Below are 21,393 nucleotides of genomic sequence, written 5' to 3' on the forward strand. Positions count from 1 at the left end.
AAGTCCATTGGAAGTATGGCGGACCTCAATCTCAAGAAAATAACTCAAAGTGCCAAGATCCTTGACGGAAAAATCATCCCGAAGCTATGTAACAAGTTTCTTAGTAGCCATAGAAGATGAGCTTATGATAATAATGTCATCAACATAGATGAGGATATACATCCAAATGTTTGTCTTGTTAAAAATAAAAAGGGAGACATCAGCCTTTGAAGGTGTAAAATCCAGTTGTAATAGTTTGGAGCTAAGACGAGAAAACCAGGCATCCAGAGCTTGCTTGAGGTCATAAAGCGACTTATCCAACTTGCAGAGATAACCAGGATGTTGAGAATCCACAAATCTAGGGGGTTGTTTCATATAAACATCTTCATTAAGAAGGCTATGATGAAAAGCATTCTGAATATCAATCTGCCGAATAGCCCAACTGAGAGAAATAGCAAGAGATAATAAGAGACGAATGGTAGTGGATAACTGTTGAAATTAAAATCGCTCTGATACCAATTTGTTGAAATAAGAATTTGCTATGATACCAACTTATAGAAAATGAACGCTCGCTCTGAAACTAACTTGTTTAAATAACTCTCACGAACCTGTGAAGGAAGTGTCAAGAGGGGAGAGATAAGGAGACAAAAGAATTCTCAAAACCCTTTTCTATTGCTCTATACTTCCTTTTAACTCTATAACTCTTGCTCTACTTGCTCTACTTGCTCTGCTATTACAATGACAAACAAAACGTATTTATAAGTTTTATAAAGCTAAAAATGGCCATCAAAATCCCACGTTTTCTAACCCATAAAACCACTGCTTCCCAAAATAAAGATGGGCTTTTTTACGAAATTTTAAAACCTAAAATATAGAAACTACCTTCTTTCCTTTTTTTTTTTTTTTCTTCATTTAAGTTTATTCCCAACAAAACTCCCCCATAAACTTAAATGTTCTATTCAATGGTTCCATCTGCGCTGTTTTCGTTTTCTCGAGCTCAGTCGTGGTTTCTTCAATTTTCTCTTCTTGTCCTCGAACGGCAAACTAAGGTTGTCCTTCTCTGATGAGACTTCATTTGGATCTTCTCGAGAACAGCCCATCTGAGACACCAGCTCTTCATTTCTCCCGCTCTCAGCCACGCTTGACTCAGACATCATGGCTTCATTCAGTTTACTCAATTCTCTTCACAAGTCCACAGCAACATTTACAGCTAGCATTTTTGCTTCCTCCAGTTCGGCTTTATCACGAGTGAGTGTCTCAATCGTATGTCGTAAATTTCACTACCTCCTGTTGGACTTGATTCAGGTTCACATCGAGTGAGTTTCTCTGTTGAGTCAGCATCTCTATATCTTTCTCCTCCCTCACTAGCTCGTCCACTAGAGCCTCAATCTCCATGAACAAGTCATTCTCTTTCTCCACACCTTTTTCAACTTTCTTCGTAAGATCAGAGATTACCTTCCCATTCTTTTCTTTCTCCTGCTTGAGATAGAAGGAACTCTTACTCAACTCAGCCATTTCTTTCTCTAACCTTTCAACTTTTGTTTCTAACTCTTTCTTTTATTCTTCTATTTTCATCCTCTTTCTTCTATATTCCTCGAATTGCTTTTCTGGCCATTGGAGCTCTCTCTCTTTGAGCTTGGGCTCTCTGTTATTCGGTTGTTCATCTTTCGCTCCCCCGTCTCCTTTTGTGTTTGGCTCTTCATTTTGAGCCATCAAGAGAATGCCTCCATTTGTTGCGTCATCTAAGGCTAGGTTGATGGTTTCTTCCACCTTTTCTTCGACTCGACAATCTCTCGCATAATGACCCATTCTGCCACAATTGTAACTTCTGTCGGAGTTACAATTACTTGCATAGTGGCCATATTTCTGACATCTGTAACACTAGATGTTGGAACTGTATCATTGACTGCATCCTTGATTACGTCCCCTTCCACACCAATTTTCTTGGCTCGACATTCTCTTCTCCTTATAATTTTCTTCGTAACTGTTACCTTGACCACCTCGACCATTCCCGCGGCTTCCACGATCTCTACCTCAAAAATTTTGTGAATAGAGTACTTTTCCATCCTTTATTGATGCCTTCGTCTGAAGCGCTTGGCTCGACAGTCTCTTCTCCTTATAATTTTCTTCGTAACTGTTACCTTGACCACCTCGACCATTCCCACGGCTTCCATGATCTCTACCTCAAAAATTTTGTGAATAGAGTACTTTTCCATCATTTATTGATGCCTTCGTCTGAAGCGCTTGATCGAGTGGCTCCTCATTCTTTTTCTTACGTTGCTCGTGTGCCTCGAGAGAACCGGCGAGCTCATCGACTGTGAACTTTGCTAGATCCTTCGACTCTTCTATGGCACATACGACATTCTCGAAGTTGTCGGTTAACGACCTCAAGATTTTCTCCACAACCCGTGTCTCGGGTAACATTTCTCCGTTTCGATTTAGCTGATTCGCCACAGTCTGTACACGTGTAATGTAGTCAGATACATTTCTGACTCCTTCATCTTCATGCTCTCCAACTTGCCATGCAGAGTCTGGAGACGCACCTGCTTGACTCGGTCGGTTCCTTTGAACACCTTTTCTAGAGTGTCCCACGCTTCTTTTGATGCCCTTGCAATCTTCTCAAAGCCCGACTCCTCAACAGCCCAGAACAACATGTATAATGTTGCCTTATCCTTTGATCGTAATTCTTTTAGCGCCTTGTTTTGCATTGTCGTATAACCCGTGGTATCCTTCGGTTCTTCGAAACCTTCTTCGACCACCTCCCATGCGTCTTGCGAATCGAGAAGAGCTTTCATTTGGATGCTCCAATTCTCGTAGTTCGTCTTCGTCAATCGTGGTAGCGACATTTGTCCCATCATGTTCGCCATCAGCTCTGATACCAATTTGTTGAAATAACAATTTGCTCTGATACCAACTTGTAGAAAATGAACGCTCGCTCTGAAACTAATTTGTTTAAATAACTCTCACGAACCTGTGAAGGAAGTATCGAGAGGGGAGAGACAAGGAGACAAAAGAATTCTCAAAACCCTTTTCTATTGCTCTGTACTTCCTTTTAACTCTATAACTCTTGCTCTACTTGGTCTGCTTGCTCTGCTATTACAATGACAAACAAAACGTATTTATAAGTTTTATAAAGCTAAAAATGGCCATCAAAATCCCACGTTTTCTAACCCATAAAACCACTGCTTCCCAAAATAAAGATGGGCTTTTTTACTAAATTTTAAAACCTAAAATATAGAAACTACCTTCTTTCCTTTTTTTTTTTTTTTTCTTTTCTTCATTTAAGTTTATTCCCAACATTAACCATTGGACTGAAAGTATCATCATAATCAACGTCATACTGTTGTTTAAACACTTTAGCAACCAGGCGTGCTTTGTAGCGATCAATAGAGCCATCTGACTTTTACTTGAGTTTAAAACTCATTTGCAATCAATAACGTTAAGACCAACATGAAGAGGAACTAAGTGTCATGTCTTATTTTTTAGAAGTGCCTGAAATTCATCATTCATTGCCTGATGCCAAAGGGGATGCTCCATAACAGTAATATATGAAGTAGGTTAAGAGGCAGAAGATTGAACCACAGAATATATTACTGTTCTATCTGTATGCACCTTGGGTTTCTTGATATTGTGCTTCAATCGAGTACCATACGGATGAGTGGTAGGTGCAGGATCCACAACTGAGGGGACAGTCGTACCGTCTGTTGCGAGGGGAGCAATCAGTGCTACGATAGTCGGTCGACTAGCAGCCGAGGACCCGACGGGCGTTGCGCACTCCGAGGTGAGCCAGGAGATTGGTCCCAACGATTAGAGCCTAGAGAATTCGGATGGGGCCCAGGCGATGCAGGAATATCATCTGCTGGCGGAGGATCTGAAGCCCCAATCATTGACAGAACAGCCGAAGTTGATGTGGGCACCGAATTTTCTGAATCCAAAGAATTAGTTAGGCATAAATATATGCATAGGATCATTCTCCAAATTAGTACTGCTGTTACCCAAATACAAGGTGCACAAAGCAGGGGCATTGTGCGTCGGATGCAAGGTTGGGGAAAAATTGTGTGGGGCTCTCTTGAACGGAAAAACGTTCTCATCAAATATGACATCTCTAGAAATATAAACACGACCAGAATCGGTGTCAAGGCACTTATACCCTTTTTTGTAAAGAACTATTGCCTAGAAAGAAACATTCCTTAGATCGAAAAGAGAGCTTTTGTTTGTTATAAGGGCGAAGATGTGGCCAACAAGCACACCCAAAAACTTTTAATAAGGAGTAATTTGGTGGGGTATGAAAAAGACGCTCTAAGGCGCATTTGTTATCAATGACACGAGTAGGAAGATGATTGATGAGATATGTGCCTATGAGAAACACGTCATCCCAAAATTTAATAGGTACATCAACATGAGCTATAAGGGTTAGGCTGGTTCCAACAATATGACGGTGCTTGCTTTCAGCAGACCCATTTTGTTGATGCGTATGAGGGCACGAAACAAGATGAGCAATTCCAAGGGAACGAAAGAATGTGCTATGAATTTTCTGATATTCCCCACCCCAATCAGACTGGACACACTTGATTTTAGTATCCAGGAGGCGCTCAACATGAGCTTGGAATTGCAAAAGTATTCGAGGAGTTTCTGTACGATCATACATCAAATAGATCCACAAAAATTTACTAAAATCATCAATGAAGTTCATATAATATTTAAAGCCCCCAACAGATGGAGGCTTAGGACCCCAAACATCCGAAAAAATTAGTTCTAAAGGTAACGAAGACCGATGAAAAGAACTAGTGTATGGTAATTGATGACTTTTTGCTAATTGACACGCATTACAAACTGGCGAAGGTGACTCACTAGCACACAGAATATTATTGAGACGCAAAATTGACTTTACTACTTGAGACGAAGGATGTCCAAGACGTGCAATGCCATCGAGAGTGAGTAGTAGATCTGCTCACTAAGGCGTGCTTGAGACCATCAGCATCAGATGGCTTGAGACCAGACTTACACCTCCCGTCTAGAAAACTTTTCCTCAACCGTCGGTCCTTAATAGAAAAATGCCTAAGAATGGTATTTAAAGAATACATTATTATCACAAGAAAAATTATGAATGGAAAGAAGATGTTTGAAAATTTTAGGCACATGCAAAATATTACGCAATGCAAGAGAACGAGCAGCAGTATTAATTGAAGAATGACCAGTATGCAAAATCCGCAAACCTGCTCCATTGCCGACTTGAACTTGTTCACCTCCATGATAGCATTCATGCACAGTGAGACGATCCAGGTTACTGGTGATCTGATCAGTGGCACCTGTGTCGCTGTACCAATTTGGATCAATCTTGTAGGAGGAAGTAGCCGCTAGTGTCGCAGGAGGAGGTTCATCTTGATAGAACTTGTCCTTCCTATACCAGCAGCGAGCGATGGTATGCCCCACTTTGTCGCAACTCTAGCAGGAAGGGCGAGCAGAAGGGTCACGAGGATCACCAGCAGGACGAGAGGGCGTGCCACCTCAAGAACGTCCATGACCACGATCCCTATGCCCACAGTTCTTCTGCTGACCACCACGACTAGCATCATTGATCGAAGATCCAGGATTTAACTGAAGTTCAGCCTGGTGGTGTTGTATTTGGTAAGTTTCAAATGCCATTAGATGTGCAAATACATCATCAAGCGTGAGGACTTCACTCTTGGTAGTCATTAAGGTGACGAAGGGATCATAGTCAGGGCCAAGACCAGCAACGAGATACGCAATCATGTCATCATCCCACAAGGCAGAGCCGGCGGTGGCCAGCTCAGTGGCCATTCCTTTGATCTTGTGAAAATAATGTGCAACAGACAGATCGTGTTTCTTGGACATGGCGAGCTCAACATGGATCTGAATAGTGCGAGCATGAGTTGACGACGAAAACATCCGCTGCAGGGTATCCCACGCCTCCATGGACGTAGAAGTGGCAACCACATCGCGAAGAATCTCCTCTCATACCACTGATCATAGGCCAGAGTTAGAGACCAATCAGCAGCAGCAGCGGTTAAGGAAGGGACCAGCTTGGTAGGTGTGGCAATGATGTCATCGACATAGACCATAAGCTTCGTCCTCTGTAGGTAGGGGAGGAACTAGATGCGTCGTATGATGAAGTTGTTCTTGGTGAGATGGATTGTGACAGCGTGGTGGAGAGGGATTGGGGCACAGGTTGACGCCATGGTAGATGAGATCGCGTTGGAGATGGTAGATGAGAAGGAGGAAGAAGATATGGTACACATTGTTAATGAATAAACATTGGCTCTGATACCATGTTAAGTTGAAGTCACGGCCTCATATATATGTATATATATATGTGTGTGAGAGTGTACAATGAGGATTACATATTGGGCCTTATCCACAGTAACAAAACAGGAAATGAAGAGATTCTACTACTATGTATAGATATGATCTACTGTTTAAAACCCTCTCGTCTCTCTCTTTTTTGTGTATTTTTATTTTTTCTTTTATTATTATTATTTTTCTTTTCTTTTAAGAATAACCTTTTTGTTCTTCTCCCTCACCTTGAGTGACGGTCTCTTTCTCTTGGCTTCTCCCTCCTCCACGTTCGGCTTCTTCAAAGATCTTATAGATCTCGTCAAATGGAACCTATAGAGACAAGAATCGTGACATATGGTTGATTTCTGTGAGAGATAAGAGTTGAGGAAGTTTTTGGAAACACCCACAAAACGTTACCATGACCAAAGCTCTCGATTTCTTACTCTTCAAGCTCTCGTTCCTCTCAAAACCGCGACCCCTTCGTGCTGAAAATAGGAGCAGTTGACAATTGAATTCAATTTTGCACATTATTTTCATTTTTGTATCCGTAATAGCGTGAAAAGAAGGAAGGCCCAATTCCAAGTTGTTCAAGAATAGTGGCGTTGAGTTTCTCACCCCTTTGCCTTATGATTAGTTAGTTCTATTTCTTGATGGGGCCTATAGATAAATCCCTACCTCTCAGTGAAAGAAGTCCCTATTTTCTTGTTAAAGCCACAGAATTAGAGTTAGTTTTTTAAGTGCTAATTTCAAAACTTGAATGATGTGACTTCATCCTTTTAAAGTAAATTAGTTTATGATTAGATCATAAATTAATTGTTCAATGGTAAGGGGTAAGATATAATTATAGGAGTAAGACTAAATTTTGACCCAATTGTATTACAAACAAGCTGTGAAAGATGAATTTACTTGTAATAATTATATGAATAGACATAATTTGTTCTACAAGTTTAGTAGAGTGAGTTATCGTTACATTGAATGAAAGTGTGATATGTTAATCAAAGTGTGACATAAATGAAGAGTTTAATCAAAATATAACTCAAGTAGATAAATCATATAGGTTGAATCAAAGTGTGATAGGTTGGAATGTTTTGGTACCTATTTGGTTAATGAGTATGATTATTGATAGAATTAGTTAGAAAGGATTTAATAATTGATTGATTATGCATAGAAAGCATGGTGGGAAATTGACATAAAGTATTTGGTGAAGTGGAGTATTTATAGAAAATATTATAGTATATATTATGGTTTAAGATATGATGAGAATAAATAGAATTTGGTTTGAATTGAGGAATATTAGGAGAGCATAGATTTGATGTTGTGATGTGACCAATCCAAAAATTGCTTTTTTATTAATTAAAAAAGAAGAAGAAGAAAAAAAGAAAAAAGAAAAAAGAAAAAAAAAAACGCTGACAAAAAGAAGATATTTGGATTTGATTCCCTGCGACATCATACGCCTCCCAGTTTGTTCTTCACATTCTCCTCGTCCCCACCCCCCAAAGGCCACCCCCCCAAAGGCCACCCTACGTATCCACCTACACGCGCTCTTTGGGGATGTGGGATATACGTATTCTTGCTCTTCCTTTTGGCAGAAGCAGAGGATATTCTGGCACCTCTGCAGAACCCCCAACAGTAAATACGCTTTGTCTACCATTTTCGCAGTTCCCAGTCCACCCACCCGGCCCCCTCCGCTCTTCAATTATTCCCAACTTTAGGGGCCTCTTTTCCATTTCACTATTTTGTAGGGACCGCTACTGCAATTTTCATCCTTCCTTTCTTTTTTCTTTCCCTCTTTGGCACGTGCGGATTTTGGGATGCACTTTCCAATCATTTCGGACCCACCTCTTTTTTCTTTTTCCTTTTCTTACCTTCGGAAATGCAATATTTACCCAACTCTCTATTCCTTTCTACCCTCTCTATTTCATTTCATTGCTTACATAGCTCAATCAATTCTTCGTTTGGTTTCATTTCAATTTTTTAAATATGTAAAGAGAAAATAAAAGAGAGTAAATTTGAATTCCAAGGGTGATGTGATTTTGATGTTTGATGTTTGATGTGATTTTATTTATTTTTTTGTTTTCCATGTGATGGGATGTGAAGAAATAATAAAATTTAAAAAAAAAAAAAAAAAAAAAAAACAATAAAATTTGGAACCCAATCCAAACAGTCCTCTGAAATCTGTCACAATTTGACGTGTTGGTTTTTCCAACCGGGAATGGACGGCTGAGATTAGAGGGATGGGAGGGTTGAGGGCAGGTTGACTTTTTCTCCTTTTATTTAAAATTATTGTTATTGTGGGGTTGAAAATGAAATTCCACACGTAACGTTACAGGAATTGGCGTTTGGAATAATTGCATTGCATGTCTAAACACTGAACTCCAACAAATGGGACAAACTTCCCCCAACCCTCCTTTTTCTTTTTCTTTTTCTTTTTCTTTTTCTTTTTCTTTTTCTTCTTTTATTTCTCAAATTTTATGGATTCACCACAACTTTCGGAGCTTTGTCTTCCTTTTTATAAACCATGCAAAATTACAACTATCTTTTTTCTTTTTATTCCTATTTACGTTTCTAAAACAATTTCAAATATTAATTAATACAAACTTCCATTTTAACCCACCCTCCATTTTTATAAACATAGTCTTATATTTCACAAAATAGATAATATTTTTTAACCCACCCTCCATGAGTGAGGATAAATAGATAATATTTTATCTCTTATCTTCCCCAAATCAAGTCTATTGTCGGGTATTTAATACTCTTTGAAAATAAAATGATAATAAGTAGTAGTGTTAAATAAAATCCCATTTATTTGAATATTATTTGAATTGAAAATAAGGAGGAAGAAAGCGTAAAAAGAATTTGAGAAAAATAGGGAGGTATCCCTATGCACCTCATTTAGTATATTCCTATAATAATCTCCATATATTTATTTTACACTCTAACCTCTCTCACTTAGTTCAAAGGCAAGGGCAGAAGCGTGATTTCACAAAGTGAGGGGAAGTGTTTAATTGTGGTACTCAGGCGAGGGTTTCAAGGATATAATAATAATAATAATAATAATAATAATAATAATAATAATTGTACTTTTTTTTTTTGGAAGAAGAATAATAAATCCTCTTCACTCACAAATTGAAAAATGAATAAAATAAAAAAAACTTTTGTGATCATCACGACGTTGGCGTATGTATTGGAATGGGTTATTTATTAGCAGAGAGAGAGAAAGGGGGAAAAAAGAGGGAAAAAAAAAAAAAGAGGGAAAAAAAAAAAAAAAAGAGGGTCAAAGTGAAGCAGTTGGGAGTATATTTAGATGTAATGATTTGAAAGCAAAAGATTTAAAAGAAAAGGCAACAAAAAATTCAGAAAAAAAAAATGTGTCCCCAATTTCATTTTGATTTTGGTGAATGGTAATGATACATGTATTTGTTGTTTGTTCAACAGTGACAGTCCGCAGAGAAGGCAGTAGCAGAGGAAGCAGCAGAAGCAGCAGCACCAGCAGCAGCACCAGCAGCAGCACCACCAGCTCCTCTTTAAGGAATTTTCAGACTCCCCCTTCGTATTTTCCCTTTCTCGTGATCTTCTTCTTCTTCTTCTTCTTCTTCTTCTTCTTCTTCTTCTTCTTCCTCCCTTTGAATCTGTATATAAACCCTTTTCCTTCTTGTTTTCCCCTCCCCACCCCCCACAGGAATTTAGGCATTAGATTTAGAGAGATGAGTAGAAATGGAAGTGTGCGACAGTATATAAGATCCAAAGTCCCTAGATTGAGATGGACTCCCGAGCTTCACCACTGCTTTGTTCTTGCAATTCAAACACTTGGTGGCCATCACAGTATGCCCTTTTCCCTTTCCTTTTCATTTTACTTCCTTCTCTGCTCTGCTCTGCTCTGCTCTGCTCACCTTTTGAATGCCTTGTTCTTTCTTTGGTTGATTCATTAGAGGCAACGCCAAAGCTGGTTCTTCAGCTCATGGATGTGAAAGGACTCACCATTTCACACGTAAAGAGCCATCTTCAGGTCTTCTTTTCCACCTTTTCATTATTCCTCTTCTTCTTTTTCCTTTTTCCTTTTTCCTTTTTCCTTTTTCCTTCTTCTTTTCTCATTTTTTGTTTATTTGTAACAGATGTATAGAAGCACCAGGGCAGATATGGGAAGACAAGGTTCATTATTTTATATAATAATTCTCCTCAATTGGAACACTGCCAAATCTCTGGAATCTCATTGTGTTTTTCTTTGTTTTGTTATAGATCATAAGTGTTCAAGTGTTGGAAGAAAGGTAAGTAATTTGGAGGAGGAAGACGAGGACGGGTGTGTAGAAGAAGAAAACGTAAAGGGAGGTGGAGTCATTTACAGATCAAGAACAACAACAACAACAACTCAAACTTCAGCTTCCAGAAGGTGTGCCTGCCTATAATAATAATAATAATAATAAATATACAACAACAAACATTTGTGTCTTGTGTTGTGTTGTGTTTTGTGTTTGATTGTTTGGTGGTGTTATCAGAGGGAATAGAAGCTCAAGAAATGATGGGTTTTATGGACATAAAGAGATTAAGATGATGATGATAATGGGAGATTCTGAATCACACGCCGCTGCACTCAACCAATCTGCTGCTAACCATGCTTTCTTCAAGGTATTTTTAAATTATGATTTTCACAATCTTCTCTCTCTCTCTCTCTCTCTCTCTTTTTTTTTTTTTTTAATTAAATAAAATTATGTTTAGATTTCACAGATGATGAAGAAGGAAGAGGAGGAGAAGGAACTGTCCCTGTGCCTGTCTTTACAACACCATTGCCATGGTTCAAGCAGCGAAATCAGTGAGGCGATTTCATCTTCAAGTTCAAAGTTGGATAATAATAATCATAATAATAATCATAATAATAATCATAATAATAGCTATAGAGATTGTTCGAGTTGGTCGTACGGAAGGCAACAACAGCAGCAAATTGGTGTTAATTTAGAGTTGTCAATGGCGCTTTGTGGTAGCCGATGAGGGTTTGTGTGTACTTAATTTTACTTTCCAAATTCTCTCTCTCTTTTTTTAATATAATGTTGGAGAACAAAAACATCGTTGTTTAGAACTCGAATGCAGCTGTGTCTTTTAAATTTAATTTAAATTAATTATACTTTTGGTCACAAATTTGTGACAAGTTTTAAAATCGATTAAATAATGTGAAATTTGTTACAACAATTGATGGAAAATTTTGAAGTTTCTACCTATCTTTTCCTAAAACTTCTTGTTGGGCTATTCACGGTGGAATGAATTTATTTTTCTATTATAATATAATATGCATGTGACTTAAAGTGTGAAAAATATTAATTTCAAATATTTTATAAATAAATGTGACTTAAGCTTCTTAATAAAATCTTTAGAATAATATAATGAAAAAATAAATAATATAAGATTTTAAATAAATACATCTATCCTAGTTTTTGTCCCTTCTCCCTCACGGAGCTTTCATATTTTAAAAATAGTTAGTAAGTAATCTCACCATTCGAGTCAAGCCTACTTTCCTTTGGTAAAACATGATTTGGTAAGAAACCATCAAAAGAATCATTACATGACTTTCGTCTTTACTTCCAATTTGAGTAGAATTGGTCAGACTCACATACGTGCACATAGACTTCTCAAGCAATCTGGCCTTCAATTAGCGTACACTCATTTTGCCACTATACCACGGAGGGAAGGAGCGCACATAGTATTATGGTGTATACAATACCATATCATAACATTGTAGTGTACACATTTGTACTAATGTTAGTAGGGAAGAATCTCTATAAACGTTAACATACAATTTGCTTGAGATCTTTATAATTTAAAATGATAACATGTATATAGTGCAAGTTATATATCTTCGTCCACTTCATAACATAATCATTTTATATCATTTCATAACGTAGTGTATCGCATGGTACAACACTTTCATAAGTAGCAAAAATTTTAATGATATATTTTGTCAATATGGGGTTAAAGACATAGGATATGGCAAAATTTGTTTAATGGTTTCAATTAAATATAGGTTTGGCTAGTTTAAATTGGCGGAACTCATCATTTATATTCATTTATATTGATGTTGGGTGTTACTAGTTTATGGGTATTAATTTGAATATTAGGAAGTAAAATGTAATTTCCAAAAGCAGAAACAAGGTTTTCCCAGCCACCACAGCAGAAGCTATAAGGTGAGGGAGAAGTATAGGTATTGAAGAATCTACGTGATTGTTGGATGAACGGATAGCTTATGGCGTGAGGGAATTGTACCAAATCTTATTATTATTTTTTTGAAAATCTGACTCAAACTGAGTACATCTATTTGGGATTGAGGAATGAGGGAGAGAGGGGTGTGTGTGGAGACTGGTTTTTTTTAAATTTTTTTAAATTTTTTTAATTTTTTTTTAATTTTTAAATGAGGGTATTATACAGGCACTGTAGGCTGGCGAAGACATATAGCCCGCTGCCACCGCCATCATCACCACCTTCATCAATCTGCAAAAAGGTATCCACCCTTTCCCATCTTCTTCTACCATTACAATTTACCCATGCATATCTTAATTGTCTTAAATATATATATATATATATATATATGATGAGTTTGAGATTGGTATCTCACATGCTCGTGATCTACAACTTAAGAAGCGTGGGCATTACACAGACCGTAATATCAGGTCATATTAGGCCTGACTCCTTCATCAAACATACTTCATTGAGTCCCCTCAAACTATTGAAATCATCAATTTTGGGCATTACAAACGGTAAGCAAGAATTTAAATTTCTTTCACAAATCTTACTCGATATTGAATTTCTTCGATTACACACGTTCCTAAGGTCGTCTCCTTTTGCGGCCTCTTCAAAAATGATCCTTAAGTGTGCAGAAATCGATTGGGATAGGACTCGTCTGGCGAATATGCATGTAGCCTTTGGATTGGATTTTGATCATTCCTTTGAGTTTTCTTCAATGGCGGACAGAGTTGGGGGAATAAGATAGGGGTATTTACGAAGCTTCCTTCCTTCACCAAACCTTTGAGCAATCCGCCTTAGAACATGCTGGAACAAGTTTGAGAAGGAAAGATGGACTGTAATTTCTGAATTTGGAGTTAATATGAGAAAGCTATACCCAAAATCTAAAATGCTCCTAACTCTTGATTGAGATATCGATTGAACTCGTTTCTTGTTCCTATTAGTTGCCCCTTCTCCATAATTTATAGATGAATGGTTCACCGCCATTAAAACGTCCATAATTGCCTCAATTCCATTCTTGAGTTTTCTGGATCATTCTCTCGAATTATCTTCTATGACCAAGGGCCTCATTCACCTTGGTTTTGAATTCTAGCGGTTGGATTTGATAAACTTTAAGTGTTCTAGATCATATCCTATTTTGAAGGAGATCCGACAGGCTCACATTTGAGTTTTGAATGATTTTGTTCCAATGGTCACAATGATCTGTTTAATGACATTTTCGTAATTATTCATTCTTTAAGAGGTATTTTGGTAATTTGCCATTTTTTAATTATTTAAATATTATTTTCTTGAAAAGTCCATAATTTTCCCAAATTTTTTTTACCCCATCTGGACCATTTTCCTCTTCTTGAGTACCTTGAAAATCTTACTCATAAAATGTTAAAAATTAGGGAATTTTGATAAAAACTGGAAATGTGAATTGTTAATGAAACGAGATGAAAATGATTGGAAAATCGCGAGGCTTTCGGGTAAGGAAGACGACCCTATGACCATTATTTATATTTTTTTACTCTTGTGGAGACCTTAATTAAGGCATTTAAGGTTATAACAATGTGAATTGTTAATGAAACTTGATAGTCGTTCTAATAGGAAACAACTCTCGATGATACTTGGAGCAACTTTAAGGGACAAAATTTAAATGTACTCGAATTTAGGGAGAACGCCGGCTAAAGGCAACCAAGTAAATGCCCTTACTATCAACTCGATCGAAAGACTTGTCTTATGTATGATGATACGTGCCCAGTGGCTCTTGCATGTGTCATCTATGTTTTATATTATATGATGATATGACTATGTTGTATGATGGTGAGACTATGTTATATGACAATGTTATATGATGACGTTATATGATGATGATGATGCATGACAACATGACGATGTAAGATGCATGATGATGAGATGACTTAATATGATGTTATTCCATATTAATATGATGTGCATGTATTAAATGTTATGATACATTATGACGACGAGTTTTCTAAGACACAATCCTAAATGATGTTAATGACGAGGAATGTATGAAAGCCAACGGATGCACATTACGTGTGATGTATGAATAATGTATAGGATTGTGTCCTAAAGATGATTTAAAGATGAAAAATTATAGGGACCTCATGCATTTGTATGTTCATATACATCGGGTTACCTTCCCATTTATGATGATGAGTACGGAAAAGTACACTATGATGATGATGATCATGCCTCGCATAACATTCGAGGGTTTGCTGCCTCTAGACATCCGGCTACGAACAGCTAGCCCGACTATGATGGGTCTAGCGGGGTGCGAATTGCCTGTAGATTCACGCTTGCACGTGTGGATCGTGTATAGAGAAGTACTACACATCCAATTTTGTTCGGACTGGAGACCACCCCTATGGTGATTTTAACGATAAGTCTCAATCATGAGTTGCAGGTGCTTGCATTCTGTAACCCCAATAGTGGAGTCACTTGTGGAGTATTTCTTAAAATACTCAAGCTGTGTGCTACTTTTATTTCAGGTAAAGACAAGGTGTCCCTGTACGGCTGACGGCGACATCGCAAGTAAAGACCATGACATGTGCATAGGATAGAGTTATTTCATTTCTTAGATTCGGGATAGTTTAGGGTGTTTTTACTTTAAATGTTTTACTTGTTTTATTTAGTATTTCAATTATGTTGTTTTAAAAATATTTTCGAACATGTAAGTCCATGACAGTGTTTATGATGAAGTTTTAAACGCTTATTTTCGCATAAGCGAGTATATTTTGATGACGGTAGCAACTTTAGGTTAGTAAAAATCTAGGATCATTATAAAACACGCGTCAGACGAAGGTTGTGGTCACATGGTGGCCAAAGAAAAATTAGAAAATTAAACCAAAAGCAACATTTACTTAGGCTCGATTCGGAGAATGCACGCATGGCACATCAGGAGTGCGAGTTTCCCTCCTGATGTGTGTGACGTACTCACACATGAAGGTGCACATATTCTCCTCTCTAACCTACACACAAGGTGTGTAAAATGCATGAAGGTGGGTATTTTTTTGTCCATCTCGACTCCCGTTCATCTGCTCTATTTCGATATTGGCCTTGATTTGACTTGAACGAGGACCTACCAGAGAAATTTCAAAAAAATTTGGAGCTCATAGTGAGAGGAAAATCAAGCTCAAGAAGGTATTCATCACTAAGTAAGTAGCCATTTGGACTTTCGTTAAGTATTACCGGTAGACACTAGGATGTACTAGCATGCAAGCATATCTTAACTTAAATGCTGGAGTATGCATGATTAAGACTTTAGAAGCACAATTTTGAATGAGAATCCAATGCATGTTATGAAAAAAATATGAAAATTCCCCTAGGATGATATTTCTATGATGCATGTTATTTTAACGCTTTCTATTGTACTAGAAAAAACGATGAGATATTGTGATTTGTAATCTAGGTGATTGATGCAAGTTATCTCCTCTATTGAGCTTGCACTAATGTTAGATAATGTATTTCGTGCTTTGAATGATTGATAGTATTATCTCCGTAACAAACATGTATAAATGTACTAAGTTAAGATTAAGACACTAGAGCTAGGTCGGTTCCACGTGACTAGCATTTCCAATAGACCAAACACACTAAGATCTTGAGTGTGATAAGTGGTTGAGACTATAGTGCTCCTAGAAATTAGATTAGTCCTCAAGAGCTAGTCCCAAAAGTACTTGGAATGTGAGTTTGAGATTTAAACTATCTAGATATCCCAAAAACCTAGTAAGCCTCCACCACACCCAAGAAAATTACAGAAAACTTACGCGGTCACTAGTAGCTTGAATGATATCATCAATATCCTACCACCTACTATTTTATTTAGTACCTCTCCAATGACCTAAGTCAAACCTAGTAGTTATCCGGTCAAGATGTAGGAATCTAGGAACTTGAATGGTTGAGCTAGACAAGGTCAAATAGGATGATAGGTTGGGACTGCTTGATGATTTACTATTGTGTACATAAATGGGTCAATAGCGATTCCGTAAACTTGTCTTTGAGGGGATGCAAAACTTCATAAGCAGTTTAACTCATTTTTGGTGCCACAATTAGGTGGGGAAATGCTCAAGAGCTCCTTGAATAGACCCGTTCTAATGTAAACTTGCACCGAGAGGAGGAGAGAGATTACATGGATAGATTGGATATCTCCCAAGCACACAGATTTGCACCTCAAATATTTTTATATGGTAATTATGGTAGAAGGGTCACCAATTAACCTTACATATATGTGTTCAAATAGAGGCACCAAAGTATTTTATGAGATATGATGAACTTCAACCCAATCAACTCAAGATACGAGTAGTCCATTAATTTGGCAATGCAACCTTACTAAATATGAGAATAAAAATTTTTGCTCACTTTGAGATGAGATCACCGTCCAGATGATCGTAGCGTTAGAACTCGGTTAACAACTTCTAGGTCTCGACAGGATTTGTGACAAGAAATAGAGCCACTCGAAACTTTGAGGCCTTCCTAAAGGCTCAAATAACTCTAGATTTAGAGCTCAACTTCCTAGAGCACAGAAAAAAAACATATGGTAACCTATTAGGAATTGTATGCGATGAAAACTTACAAGTAAGCTGCTTATTGAGTATACTTACTCCATTCTATTTTCTTTTTTTCTAGTGTTTGTTGATTGTCCGTTGAGAAAGATGTGTTCCCAAGGTGTCAATCTTGACTATATATTTTAGGTGTTTTATGTTCTATTTGAAATTGTAACTCGAATCTGTTCTCTATTAGTAGTAAACTTAAACAATACATCCTTATATTAGATTTCATTTCGTTTATAATTACACAAATTTGATCGTTTTTTTAGTTTTATTTTATTTGTTTTGGTCTTTACTTTGAAAATGGGATGGTGAGAATTATACTAGAATTGAATTGGTAAGTGAAAATAAGATGAAGCATTGAGAGTTTAAAGTAAATAATAATAATAATAATAATAAAAAAAAAAAAAAAAAGGTAAAAACGGTAAAAGAGAGAAGAATTAATTTGCAGAGAGGAGAGAGAGAGAGGTGGAATCATGGAATTTGGTGCAGAAGAGCAAACCTGAACTGTTATCTATTCACTGTTCAACACTCAAAAAAAAACTTTTCTGCATGCTCTTCTTAATCACTTCCTTTCCACAATCATTATTTCTCTCTTTGCTTCACAGACATTATGAGCCCACACACACACACACCAGAGAGAGAGAGAGAGAGAGAGAGAGAGAGAGAGAGAGAGAGAGAGAGAGAGAGAGAGAGAGATTCAATTTCTTCTGCTCTTCTGTTCTTCTACCACATAAGACATAATGCCACACAATTTCAGAAACCAACATGCCATAAAACACTTGGGTGGATCACGAGAGGAGTAAAAGCTTAAATCCTAAATTGGTAAATTCACTTGAACCATTATTATATTTTGTTTTCAAAACATGGGATGAAGATTTAAATGTTTGTTCCATTAACCTATGTTTTCAAAAACATCCAAACTCGATCCAATACAATCTACGAACGCCTCTAGTTTTGATCAAATAATTAGATATTTTTTAATTTGTATGTATGGTTGAAGTTGAAATAATAAAAATATAAAATTTGTATAGAAAGGGATATTTAGAGTTAAAGAGTACATTGGTGTCGATGTTCCGTTGTGTTCCATAATGGGCGGGTAGAGTTAAGAGTGGTCCGTTTAGTTAATGTTGGGCAGATGGAATAGTTGTCGTACAACTTATACTATGTGCATTCATGATTATGTTGCTCCCAACCAACCAAAATAAAGAGCTTTAATTGTTTACTTTTTTTCCGGATAGAATTTGAAGAATACTTCAAATTTGAAACTACTTAGTTAATGCCTCAAACATTTCTTCAAACTTAATTTACTTTAAGAAATATGTGAAAACACTTTATTATGATAAGGCATAATGATCGTTTTCCTGCCTTGTAACGTACGTGTCCATACCATCGTAAAAAGAGGATATTCCCTGATGCATGAAGACATAATGATGCATGATATTTCAAAATTTTCTTTCATTACCATGTAAAACAACCCCTTTCGTTTTTTCTTTATATCATATTATTTTACAACATAGCTTTTAAAGCATGTATCGGAGTTGAATTTCGTATCATTCATATCATACATGATCTTATGTCATTCATGCACATAACATATATGTAACACCCGAGTCCAAACAAGGTATTCAATACCTGATATTTAATATTGAGCCCAAACTTTTAGGATTTTATTGAGAGCCTTAAGGATGAAATTATCTATTTCAAGATAATGTGGAAGAGAAAAATACTTGTAAAAGTATCTATTTCTGGCCTTCGTTCGTGTCGGGAGTTAATGTTTGGCTAACTTTGGCTAACTTTGGACTTTGTTACAATACTAAGCATCATGGATATAAACTCTACCAAGTTTTGGGAAGAAATCATGTTAATCCAAGTTATGTAGAAAGAAATACGAAAATGCAAAAAAAATAGAAAATAATCGATTTTCTGAAATTGAAGCGCTCAGAGGAAGAAAACCAACGACAGGGAGATACTTGTTGGGCGGAGAGGGTCGCATGTCACTGGAAAGGAAGGACGCGTGTCACGCATGCATTGGGCGAGAAAAATCAAGAAAATCTTGCGTCGGGCAGGAATCAAAGGTCGTATCCTCGTTAACCCGGGCTACCTGAAAAGAATATCCGACCCGGCTTATCGTGTGTCCCGCGTCAATGTGTGACAAATCGACTCCCCGCTTGCACCTCCAATTTTGAATTCACACCCTCAGTCTCAGTGGACCATTTAGCCCGCACCACTGATGGTGTTAATATAACACATGAGGGAGCAATTTGGATCTTATGCACTCTACATCAATTTTAGTAAATTAGCTAGCATGTTCACCAACATTAAAAACTCAAGGATTTTGAGTATTAACCTTTTGTAGTTCAAATTCCTTTCTTGTTTTAATTCCGTTTCAAACCACCATTAGTGTCTTCCCTACTATTCTCCGGCCTTAGAACGAGCTTGTGAAATTCGGTGAGTGACAAAAACTTGGAAGAGATTTAGCATATGTGAAGAGAGAGTTTGTAAGGGATTTTCTCAAAGTTCTTTTCTAGAACATTTCGATACACCTTGATTACTCAATTTATAGAGTCATATTTGCATACTCATGCAAATTTGAGATTACCAAATTTTCACACTCAAAATTCCACTCAAATTTGTAGGCTTATGTGACAAACATGCAAGTCTGGTTAAACCATATATTCACACTCAATATTCCACAAACTCAAACATAGATTTTTTCGTTAGGTTTTAACTTCTCTATTTTAATTCAACACTTAATTTCAAATTAAAATAATATTAAATAATTAATTAAACAATTTAATTGAATCAAATGTAAATCTCAATCAATTCCGACACATATTGACTATGAATCCCTATTCATAATTAAAATATTTATATCTTATTTAAATATCTCAAATTCTCTCTTTTTGTTTAATTGGTAATTAAAACAAAATGTGGTTAAATATATCGTATATATTTAGTGCATATTCCATAATTTGAATTCGAACACTTTGAACTCACTCGTTACACTGTTTTAAGGTTTAGTCCGATATGAGCTAGTAGGATGCCCTAATGGACCTACAGATCATAGGCTCCTACGATCCAAGATCAACCGGCTAAACTCATTAACCTTGTTAACCAACATTTGTTATCTACCAGGACTCTCCACTATAGCCTAGTAGTTGCACCCCCTCACTATAGATATATTTATGTCCATTTGATATAACCATAATTAGTAAGTCAATCATTCACACATTGTTCATAACTAGAGCTGGGTTAATTTACCGTTTTACCTCTGAAGTTACTTCTTATTCTTTAAGTCCCACTGATCCTCTACTGAACAATTGGTTTGTGGTCCAACCACTAAACCAAATTCCTCTTGGGCCAATGAGAGGGCCGGACTCCTTATTCAAGACCTGGAGTCAGTACTTAAGGGAACAATCTCTCTATTATCCCTAAAAGCGGGTAGGAGTAAATTCCATCTTGCACCTTATGTCCCCAACTATTCGCCCAGTCTTATCCCTGAAATGGGAGGCATATTGAGTCGGCGAACTCAGGTCACTCTCACCCATGCAAATCTAAGAATAATTTTGAATAAACAGGAATTCATAGTTAGCTCAGGATTAAAATCGAGTTACCTAGGTCATCGAGTGAAAAAATCAGTCTCAACAGTAAATGACATTATAAAATGAGAGTGATTTTTTTCATGGTTCGATTTTATGCAATACTCATTGCATAGGATGCCCCCCCTCACATGTCTCCACATGTATAATTTAGTGATCACATTGTTTATATCATATACAAAAGTGGGTCGCATCCATAGTGTCCCGAGGATAAAGTACTCAGCCTTATCCCTGTACTATAGATCATTTTGACTATATACTTGAACTTGATTCACTCTTATGTCTTCACATATAGTTCGAGTAATCATACTAGAGTGTTCTTAGTTTATTGGATTTGGATTAATGAGCTTAAAATTCACTTTATTCAATAACGATAATTACTGAATAAACATCAATAATAACTTTATTGCAAATATGTTTTTGTCTCCAAACGATGAGTTTTAGGACATAAAACCCAACAAACTCCCACTTGGACTAAAAATCTAGTGGGGTTTTATAATGTTGAGTAGAGAGAAATACATAAATACAATAAACTACGGCATCACATAAAACCCAACAAACTCCCACTTTGATCTTTAATTGTGGAAAAGATTGAGTTTGCTCTTGAAATCGTAAAAAGAACGTTGCGGTAATTTTCCTCTGATCCGTGGAAAGAATCGAGAAGGTGTCTATTTAAATTCCTAGGAGGCACTTGGAGAGCGGAGTAAGTCGAGTTTGATTAAACCACTCTAAAATTG

The 21,393-nt window shown here is 36.9% G+C and overlaps 2 protein-coding genes and 1 non-coding gene across 4 annotated transcripts; 1 reads left to right on the plus strand and 2 right to left on the minus strand.

Annotated features, from left to right (window-relative positions):
• Positions 1 to 3,704: 3,704 nt before the first annotated feature.
• Positions 3,705 to 5,916, minus strand: LOC147794749 (uncharacterized). The gene is made up of 3 exons (XM_087122549.1): positions 5,496 to 5,916; positions 5,196 to 5,336; positions 3,705 to 3,904 (listed from the first exon to the last, which is right to left on the minus strand). The coding sequence occupies exons 1-3, from the start codon at positions 5,914 to 5,916 to the stop codon at positions 3,705 to 3,707; spliced, it is 762 nt and encodes a 253-aa protein (XP_086978675.1).
• LOC111783015 (small nucleolar RNA Z247) lies at positions 5,613 to 5,751 on the minus strand. The gene has a single exon (XR_002813257.2). It is a non-coding gene; the product is annotated as a small nucleolar RNA Z247 (small nucleolar RNA).
• Positions 5,917 to 9,520: 3,604 nt separating the features above from the next.
• LOC111777234 (uncharacterized) lies at positions 9,521 to 11,389 on the plus strand. Of its 2 annotated transcripts, none has more exons than XM_023656749.2 (7): positions 9,521 to 9,826; positions 9,956 to 10,098; positions 10,206 to 10,282; positions 10,389 to 10,425; positions 10,513 to 10,663; positions 10,770 to 10,899; positions 10,999 to 11,389. In XM_023656749.2, the coding sequence occupies exons 1-7, from the start codon at positions 9,675 to 9,677 to the stop codon at positions 11,257 to 11,259; spliced, it is 951 nt and encodes a 316-aa protein (XP_023512517.2). In that variant the 5' UTR covers positions 9,521 to 9,674; the 3' UTR covers positions 11,260 to 11,389. The 2 variants fall into 2 exon arrangements, with proteins under 2 accessions (XP_023512517.2, XP_023512510.2); XM_023656742.2 differs by having other exon boundaries at positions 9,522 to 9,826; positions 10,990 to 11,376.
• Positions 11,390 to 21,393: the final 10,004 nt, after the last annotated feature.

Source organism: Cucurbita pepo, chromosome 1 (genome assembly GCF_057944985.1).
Source record: "Cucurbita pepo subsp. pepo isolate OVF chromosome 1, ASM5794498v1, whole genome shotgun sequence".
Lineage (NCBI taxonomy): Eukaryota > Viridiplantae > Streptophyta > Magnoliopsida > Cucurbitales > Cucurbitaceae > Cucurbita > Cucurbita pepo.

What these genes read in the sequence shown, in the direction of transcription:
- LOC111777234 (XM_023656742.2), top strand. Translation starts at nt 9,675, where the DNA reads ATGGTAATGATACATGTATTTGTTGTTTGTTCAACAGTGACAGTCCGC. An exon ending in ACGTAAAGAGCCATCTTCAG is followed by an intron (nt 10,283 to 10,388) that starts GTCTTCTTTTCC and finishes TATTTGTAACAG; the next exon opens with ATGTATAGAAGCACCAGGGC. An exon ending in GGCAGATATGGGAAGACAAG is followed by an intron (nt 10,426 to 10,512) that starts GTTCATTATTTT and finishes GTTTTGTTATAG; the next exon opens with ATCATAAGTGTTCAAGTGTT.
- LOC147794749 (XM_087122549.1), bottom strand. Translation starts at nt 5,916, where the DNA reads ATGGAGGCGTGGGATACCCTGCAGCGGATGTTTTCGTCGTCAACTCAT. An exon ending in TAGGGATCGTGGTCATGGAC is followed by an intron (nt 5,337 to 5,495) that starts GTTCTTGAGGTG and finishes CTGCGACACTAG; the next exon opens with CGGCTACTTCCTCCTACAAG. An exon ending in TCAAGTCGGCAATGGAGCAG is followed by an intron (nt 3,905 to 5,195) that starts GTTTGCGGATTT and finishes CTTTGGATTCAG; the next exon opens with AAAATTCGGTGCCCACATCA.